Source organism: Xyrauchen texanus, chromosome 6 (genome assembly GCF_025860055.1).
Source record: "Xyrauchen texanus isolate HMW12.3.18 chromosome 6, RBS_HiC_50CHRs, whole genome shotgun sequence".
In the NCBI taxonomy this organism is placed as follows: Eukaryota; Metazoa; Chordata; class Actinopteri; order Cypriniformes; family Catostomidae; genus Xyrauchen; species Xyrauchen texanus.
In genome coordinates, this window is record NC_068281.1 from 41,149,818 (window position 1) to 41,159,454 (window position 9,637).

General features: G+C 35.9%; 1 protein-coding gene across 2 annotated transcripts in view; it reads right to left on the reverse strand.

Annotated features, from left to right (window-relative positions):
* The window catches only part of LOC127644736 (afadin- and alpha-actinin-binding protein-like), a 37,879-nt gene extending 28,768 nt beyond the window's left edge, over positions 1-9,111 (reverse strand). For both annotated transcript variants that reach the window (XM_052128077.1, XM_052128076.1), the window contains exons 1-5: positions 8,915-9,111; positions 4,164-4,320; positions 3,080-3,246; positions 1,096-1,296; positions 724-834 (exon numbers count right to left, since the gene is read on the reverse strand). In XM_052128077.1, the coding sequence (XP_051984037.1) occupies positions 724-834; positions 1,096-1,296; positions 3,080-3,246; positions 4,164-4,194 (510 nt within the window). In that variant the 5' untranslated portion in view covers positions 4,195-4,320; positions 8,915-9,111. The remainder of the gene's footprint in view (positions 1-723; positions 835-1,095; positions 1,297-3,079; positions 3,247-4,163; positions 4,321-8,914) is intronic.
* Between the last annotated feature and the right edge of the window lie 526 nt (positions 9,112-9,637).

The window sequence follows — 9,637 nt, forward strand, 5'->3', positions numbered from 1 at the left end:
AATATTTGGGGTACTCAACATTATGCAAAAACAGCTGTTAATTGAGCTTAACTTGAACTGAACAGTACTGAGAAAAGTAACAGGTGCTATGTGACAACACTGTTTATGTGCCACATAGAGTTGGGACAATCATTTAAACATGAATAATTATACTAAGTCCCTTTGTTGGTCGGGGCATTTCCAATTTTCTAAAAGTTGGTAGGGACAATTTCCCATCATCCCTACCCAAAGCTACACCTTTGATTGAACCTAGAATTTTCCTCTTAATGTGGCAAGTTGCCAAATTGCTTCCAGCCTACAATTAGGTTAATTATCTAAATTTCTTGGCAGAAGAATTGTTCTTTTTTATTTGTATTGTTAAAGTAATTATTATTGGCATCTTTCATCATAATGCAGCTATCAACGTTTTACAAAAGGTTAAGGACTTTTAGGCTTTGCGACGTGCCTAGAACACCCCTTAAAAGTGGTGAAATCAATCTAACACAGCCTCTTGTGGCTTATTTTTTAATTAGTTAAAGAGTGTACCGTGTAAGCAATAGAATGTACAACAGTCCTTCATTAGTGAATAATAAGCAATATCAGTCTTGATTCAACAACCCCAAAAGTTGCCGCTGATGCAAAACACCAAACCACAAGTACAGCAGCAAATACAGAGTAACACGAGGTGGTTCAGTGGTAATGTCTGCTGAAGCATGAGAGTGAAGTCTGAGATTTTCCTCTTACTTCCTCTTTCTCTGACTTGAGGCAGTTCTGTAAGGTCTTGATCTTCAGCATTAACTGTCTCTCTCCCTCATGAAGGCCTGAGTTCTCTCTTCTTGTGTGCTCCAACTGGTCCTGAGACACAACATTAACATCATTAACAGCAGATTACTAACTTGTTTGCACTCCTAGAGTATTATAGTTAGTTTTTATGGATAATGAAAGAACAGAACTTATGGGAAGGAGAGGGGGGAACTTGGGATCAGATCACAAAACAGGCCAGATTGGAACACACATCACTTGCACAAGCACCAAGGCCCTATGAGTCTATAGTTTATCTGCCAACAGCTAGACTTGATTGGGATTAACTGGACTGTAATGTTGAAAATTGAGTACTTTGAGTCTGGTGTTGCTGTGCTGCATATGTTCGAGGTCACTGCCGTTCTTCAGCTGTTGGGTCTCCAGCTCGTGTAGAGAGCGCTGAGCTTTCCTCTGCAGCTGCAGCAGTTCATACAGGAGGTTCAGAACCAGGACTGCACTCAGACGGTCTAAATTAGAGTCCAGATTCACTCCAGACAGGCCCAGAGAACACATCTCCTGAGAAGGAACCAGAAAAGCATCAAAACATCTGCTCATTCAAAAGCAATGCAAACTATTCTCAAACCCATGAAAATTGAATGCATATTTAAATCTGACATGCATATGCTTGTACACACACACTATACAGGTGGACAAAGGAGTGAAATCTGCTGCTGACTTCAATTTTACAGCCATGAACACAGATCAGGCAAATAATGCCCTCAATAAAATGCAATCTTGTTCTAAATGATGAGTCATACTGACTAAACTTGCACTCTGCTCGCTGTCGGATCTGTTTGTGCACAATATTTTACTTACTCTTGCATTATTAGGCCTAAGCCTTGAAAGTGTGGAGAACCTATTGTTCTTCTAAGGATTATTATTATTATTTATATTATTCTTTCAAGTTTTTCTGTACTTTTGGGGAACTTAACATGTGAAAACATCAGTGTCTTCAGCCACTGAGGTTGAGAAATTTTAAAATGGGCATGTAAGGGGGGGCTCTGTAGCACCCCCATTTTCACCTATAGTCACCAAAATTGGTTAATGTATAGTTCTCATAAAGCATCTTTCATAGTTATAGTCATTAGCTCTGCACAACAGGAAGTCAGCCATTTTGGATTTTCTGAAATTCACAAGCTTTGAACTTTTAAATACTCCTCCTAGGAGATTCATGATACTGGCACCAAATCATGCCAAGCCATTGTAGATGCTAAATTGCGAACAGATTTTGATATATCGAACAGTGTTTCAAGGTGAGGTGAGGCATTCAATTTGTGGCAAAAAATGGGAAACAGGAAGTGTCTGATATCTTCTGAGTGGAATGTGTGATTTAGATCAAAATTGAGATGCAAGTTTAGTTTTGGGGCTAATAATATGGATTTGACTATATTGGGTCACAGTCATAGCGTCATCACCTGCAGCAGGAAGTGTGGCTCTTACAACAGACTTATATTTCCCAAAATGCTTCAAAATTGTTTAGCATTATGTCAAATGCCAAATATGCGTCCACCTTACATTGTTCTCCGAAAGCAAATGCATGGATATGGACCAGTTGTGCTTGGGCCCGTCAACGTTGCTTGCAGCTATATTATATTCTTCTTGCCCTTTGAGACATATTTTTAGTAACACTTTCTTTAAAGCCAATATTTGTAATGCATTTTATATGCATAATAAAGGCATTAGCCATTATAAAGGCATCATAAACGAGTTATAACGCATCGTAAAGGCATCACAAATGCATAAATGCATAATGTCTTTACAATGCATTTTAAAATACAGGCTTCATAGAAAGTGCTACCCATATGACCTCTTTTTTATTTTTATTTTTGAGTTTGTTTGCGTATTACTACAGCCTGATGTATAAAACATGTTTTTGCAATGCTTTTGTTGTGTAATACTTGACTAATCTCAAATTCTAAAACGAGCCAAAACTAAACATGAACTTTCATACAAGACTACTATCTTCGTGTAACTTTACGGTCAAGTTTAGAGTTACTCAAAATGTCAAGAAGTTAAATGTAGGGTACCTTCTCTTTCCACTGACTGGCTCAGGGGTTAGTAGGTTACACAAAATTCAGGCTAATCAATTTGTCTTTCTTTACATATAAAATGTTTGAAGTTTTATGAGTTAAATCTAATGGATTAAAGTGAATAGTTCACTTAGATGTATGATGAAATGTATCATAACATACCAACATGAAAGATATAGTAAATACTTAAACCCTTGAGATTTCTCATTATCACACATCTACCAGGTAAGCATGAGCAACACTTTGAAACCCCACCCAGCTTAATGTACCTGATTGATGTATGTGATACACTGGGGCACGTTCTCCTCAGTGCAGAAAGCACTTAACACACTGTAAGAGGTTTTGGGCAGTGCCATGGTGGAATGGAGTGATGGGAAGGAATTCTGCCTGGGAGGAGACATGCTGATCCCAGAAATACTGGAAAGCCCTTTGGTCTCTGTACAGAAGACAAAAGACAGGGCAGAGCCCGTTATTAGAGCCTGTTGAAACCTGAAGCTCTCAAATCCACTAACATGTTGGTTTTCACATGGGGTTATGTAGCTGTGAAAGAGTTCAGTAATAAAAAGGTAACCTGATTTAGTTTGTAATAATAGTTGAGATTTAGTTGAAAGTCCAGGAAACATCAAGGCAAAACATATACCTAATTTGCTTAAGCATATTCAAGTATGAAAAAAGAGAGAGAATATGGAGAAATTTTAACATTATAAAAAATAAAAAAAAAAGACATTGACGGGTCGGTCGGATGCTCACACAAACAGCCATATTTTGATACCCTCAGTGTTCAGTGTCAGTGTTTACACCTTTCAGGAAGTCAAATGACTTAAAACTGTCTCTAAATCTTAAACTATTATTGGAGTAAGTATTTTAACTAGAGGTCGATCGATAGTGTTTTTTGCCGATACCGATAACTAAACTGGTGGAAAAGGCAGATAACCGATTAATCGGCCGATAGTTTTTAAAAAATGTATTTAATGAATCTTAAATTCATTCATCAATCGTAGATCATCAGTGATCTGACAATAAAAACAGACTTTCTCCATTTTCTCCAAAAAATACCAACAGTCAAAATCAACAAAAACATTAACATGAACATATAAATAATCTACTTAACCACAAAACCTCTTGGGTGCTAATTTTTTATGACCTTATAAGGAGTTACAATAATAATAAAAACAACCAGGAACTAGATTTTTGCCGATAACCAATAGTTCCAGAAAGTAACTATCGGTAAAACCGATATATCGGTCAACCACTAATTTTTTTACATAAATTGCACACTTTCCATTTTAATTAGCTCAGGTTTAATAACAAGATCCAAACTCCAAAATGATATGAACTGCATACAATGCTCACCGAGATATGGATCTGGCATCATTGTTGGCATCCACCAATCTCCAATGTCAACATTCAGCCAAGATGGGACGCTCGGGTGTTCTGGTCACCCAAGGAGATGCGAGGCTGGACTAGTGTGGCTGGGACCGAGACAGAGGCCAGTGCAGGGCCGCTGGTCCTGAAATAGAACAGCCAGCACACTGGATTACACAGCAGAAGGCCTGTGATGCTGGATTAAGAGCCATGCAATACTACTGTGGGATTAACAAAACCAGCGAGTGACGGAGGGGGTGGAGAAAATGTGTAGAGGAAGAAAAGCACAGGAGATTAGAGAAAAGCATTAAGGTGTATTTCATATAGCCGATAAGACAGGTAAAGAAGCTGATCTCAGATCAGATTACTTCTATTACAGAAGCATAATTAAGTGCAATCTGGAGGTGAAGGCAATTCCAAATTCAGTTAATACACCAATATTAGTACATTTTACTGTAAATGTTAATAAAAGATATTATATATGGTTTACAGTGAAGAAATTAAGTGGGCTCTTTCTGAAAACGTATGTTTTTGACTGTTCAATAGACCTGTATGATTATGTCGGACATGTACCAGTTGATAAATACTAAGGATGCACAATACCATTTTTCCGATACCTGAACTCTCAGTATCGCCCAATACCAGTGAAGTTATTCTTAATGAGCCAGTGCTGAAGCATTTTAACAGTTTTACCAATCATTTTACAAATAGCATAATTCTGATTAAACAATTAATTCTGATTCAAAGTAATGGCCAGCATCATACACTCACTGTCAACCATGCTAATATAAAATGATACATTATAAATTCTGAATCCATGCACTGATTATCATTGCTCCATGTCTGCCAAACATGTTGAGTGGTCCAAACATCATCTGCAGCCTGAAACTGAACTTTTGACCGGATGATCGAAGTGCATGCACTTAGCTGCATAGAAAGCTATAGGATGCTCCCTTGCTCCCTATGTAGTGAATGACTTAACCTCCAGTGTGCTGTCTGTTGCACTGGTATCAGAAAGCAAATTTTTTTGTCTTAATGTGAAAATGCACAGTAAATATAGGATTTCTAATGAAAAATGAGTGTTATGTCCACTATAGTGGTCATTGTGTTTAACAGTGTGCCGTTCCATGTTAAATTGCTCAAATTTGACAAATGACATATCAGATGAAATTAGTGACTGTAATCTTTTGACTCAAACAGGTTTCAATGTAAAAACTTAATGAGGTTTCTTACCAGATGAAGTTTTGTTACTTTTTCCCCAAAGACAAACTCAGCTGTGATCTGCACTAAGTTGTTTTGTTACAGGACTCCTCCATACGTTGAAAGTTTAATCTTTTACTGACAGCCCAGTGTGTCCTGAACTGAGATCTGCAGGAAATGGTGTGTTTCAACCCCACAAATAGCACTTTTGAGGCATTTTCAGCTCATTTTGAGACAAGGGGTGATAGACAGCAGTTCTTTTGTGAGCTACAAAAGAACCCGGAAGTGGCGTAAAAAGTAACTTCATCTAGCTTCTGTTGAAGCATCAGTCTCCGTTATTTTAACTTCAATTAAAACTCTGATAAATTTTAAATAGAAGAATTTCTGGTGAAGAGAAATATTTACCAATCAGACCCATCAATATTTTAAAAAGCTTTTTTTTTTTTGCTTCAAATCAAAGTTTGTAATGCTGTGATTCACTGCAGAGCTTGTTGGTTTGGATGGCTTAGAACTCATTCATGAAAAAATACTTCTGAAACAAAGGCGGCTGAAAAAGCGGCCGATCACTGATGCGGTCTTGGTTAAGCACGTTGCTATACGGTTACATGGTTGTTCTCTGCAGTTGCTATGGCATTGCTAGTTGGTTTCTAAGTGGCTGCTTACTAGGGCTGGGCAATATCTAAAAAATATTTTATCGATAACCATTTAAAAAAAATATTGCAATATCCGATTACATCATAAACCCATCCAGCTGAAGGTCGGTGAATATTTTTGCTTTAAAATTTTAATTAATTTACTGAAACATGAAAAACTTCTACATTCAAAATTCACATTAAACTAAACGAAAAAGCAAATAAAATAATGAAGTGATCAAAAAATCTTATATAACTACCTCCCCAAATCCAAACGTTTACCGTCACCAATGGCCCCGTCAACGACAACAGGTGGAAAATTACTTCTAACTAAAGACAATTATCAATTTAAAGATAATAATAATCATCATAATAAAGAAGCCTAATAAATTCCCTTCTGTTCCCAAAATAATGCTGCCAAATATGTGTTCTTATTGAAATTGTGTTTGTATTGCGTTTTGGTAATACAGTTAATACTACCTAAAGAAAATAAAAGAAAACAAAATTTTTGGTTCAAGGTGAACTTGTCTTGTATTGTATTATTTTATGATTTAATCACTTTTGGCTTTGTTTCTCTAATACAAAGATATAGATTACTGAACATGCAGAGTTGCGTTCACAATGCATGTTAAAAAACTAAACTCACAGCACCTCCTGAGATGATCAGAGATAATTAGCAGGATTCTCATAGATTACATTATTCTTGGAAATAATTTCAGATGAATAAAACTGAGAATAACTTTTTTTTGTGAAAACTCTTTACATGCGCTTGTTCCACAAGACAAACTAGCACTGCACACCTCTGAACAAACAGCCAATCAGACACGAGGATTTATGGCTTTTCTTTTGTCTGTTTTTAAAAAATATAATAAAGTGTGTTTCTTCAAGCACGTATCTCTGTGTCTAACACCATTTCTTCTCATGCGTAGCATAGGCTACATGACATGATTCTTTATGAGCATAAGACTGTAACTTGTATACACAACACTTGTTAACACAAGGCATGGTACTGTGATGATTACGATAAATGAGAAAATGAAACTCTGTTTATGAAATAAATATTATTTTTAAAAATTGTATGCGTTTTAAATGTGTAAAATAGGGTTAGGCATCAAACCCCTTTGTCAACAGTGAATGTGTGAGCTAAATCTAATTTCCGAAACATTGATCCTCATTACCGAAATGGCATTTTCATTACCGCAACATGTATCTTTTTTACAAATTAAGTAATACTTAGATAATCATATATTGTTTTAAAATGTATATACATATTATACAACACTACTTATTTAAGGTCTGCTACATAACAAATTTGTATGTTATCTTTTAGTAAAACAATTAAATAAAAGAAATTGTAAATCATCAAGTATGTTTCGGTAATGAGAGAAAATAAGGAAATTACAAAAAATTATAAATATGAAAAAGTAATCTCTCCAGAGTTTTACATAGCTTTGAGCATGAGTAATAAGAGTCTACTTTAACATTAGCCAAAAATACACATTTTTTACCATATATTTAATGTAATGTCATGTTGCGGTAATGATAATTTTTTTATGGACTTCCATCTAAAATATTTTAAATAATTATATAGGAAATATTTTTTTAAATCTTCTAAAAATAATGGTTATAGTAATTTCAGACCTTAATCTTATATGTGCAAAAAGAAAATTGGCTTTAAGGGCATTTTAAAAATTCTGATGCTGGACACCTTCTAAATCTGGATTTCATGAGAATCACCCTGTTGTGTGTGTAAATCTCAGGAGATCAGCAGTTACAGAAATACTCAAACCAGCCCATCTGACACCAACAGTAATCCATGAGATTATCTAATCAGCCAATCGTGTGGCAGTAGTGCCATGCATAAAATAATGCAGATAAGGGTCAGAAGCTTCAGTTAATGTTCACATCAACCATCAGAATGGGGAAAATGTGATCTCAATGATTTGGACCATGGCATGATTGTTGCCTGAAACGGCTTCTCTCTTGACGAGAGGCATACAGAGAAATACTTAACAATAAACCACATTCTAACCTCCCCAAAATACTTCTCATATGGTTCTATTAATCTTAGAGAAACAACACGGTTAATTTGGGCCGACTGTCAACACAGCACACAATGTGAGGTTAAGAGAAAAATCAAATTGGCTTTCTCAGATCTTTATATCTAGTATTTGTTCATTATTCACAAAGCTAAGGAGATGTCAGACACAATGTCCTCTGCAAATCTCTTCTTCCAAACGTCACACAACACCAGCTAATCTAAATCTTCACACTAAAACAGACGGCTAATCCCTCTTTAAAAGTCCCTATTTAACTCTGGCTGGCTGTCTCCAACCGTTTTATGTTGCTGGAGCCTGATGGCATATTTGATCAAATTAAAAATGAGATTTCACATTATTGTGACAGAAGTGTTTGTACAGAATTTGTACAGACACTTTTCTGAAGATCGGTCAGCAAAGATCTCCATTTAGGTTCCAGTGTGTGTCGGTGTGGTTGTTTAAAAACAGATTGCTGTGTGATGCCATTATGACTGCAAACACCTGTTTACACGCATGTCCACATCTCTGAAATCAAGACAACCCTTTCAATCAAGAGCAAAGTGCATTGAACCACAATCATTATACACAATATAATGTGTACAACAATAAACGCAGTGAAAACACATTACACTATACATTATTATTGACTCTTACCTTTATGCGTGTATCTATCTATCGATGAACTAACTGATCTGAATGATTGACAAGGGTGAAGAAATGGCTTGAATAATAGAGGATTTGCAGCATGAAGCATCTATGTTTCCATTGATAATGGTATAAATATCGGAGGTGGGTTGTACTTGCTTGTTTTGATTATTGAGGGGGTGTTCTGATAGAGCACACTCGATTAAGAGACAAGTTGTCTTACCTTCAGCTGCAGGTAGCCTACACTGACACTCCAAACACGGTCCGATTAACACATCCTCGTCCACACGCGGGTTTGATCGATAGTTTTGATCGGTGTTTAAAGATCCCGTGCGCGCTCGCGTGTGGATGTGTGATTGCAGGGCGAGTTTCATTCACCTGCCCTGAGGCGCTCGAGATGTTCGGGTGGTTTGAAGTGAGCCTCCGTCCTTCTAGACAAACAAACGCGACGCTCATTGGCCAACCCGTTGTCAAGCAACCAGTATTGCAACACCTCATTGGCTGGATCTTTTCTCCTACCTACCCGGAACAACACGCAACAGGTGTTTAACGTCTGCATTCATGAAATTTTTTTTTTTTAAATAATGAAAAAAAAATAAAATAAAATAAAATCAAATTTAATTAAGACATAAAAACAAAATGTTTTTCCCCTGAAAGTAATTTATTCAAAGTAATTAAAATACTTATTAATGTATATATATATATATAAAAACACTGTTAGGTTACTAAATGAAAATGCCGAAAATATATTTGCTTGATTATTTTTTTTAAATATATATATATATATTTACTTATTTAGGGTGAATTCGTGTAATTACAAAAAATGTCCTAATTGACATAGATGCACACATTAAACTAATTAATTAATTTTTATAATGTTTCTGAGTTGCACTAAAAATTATTTTAACTGGTCTAGGCACAGGAAAAAAAATTAATATTATTACAA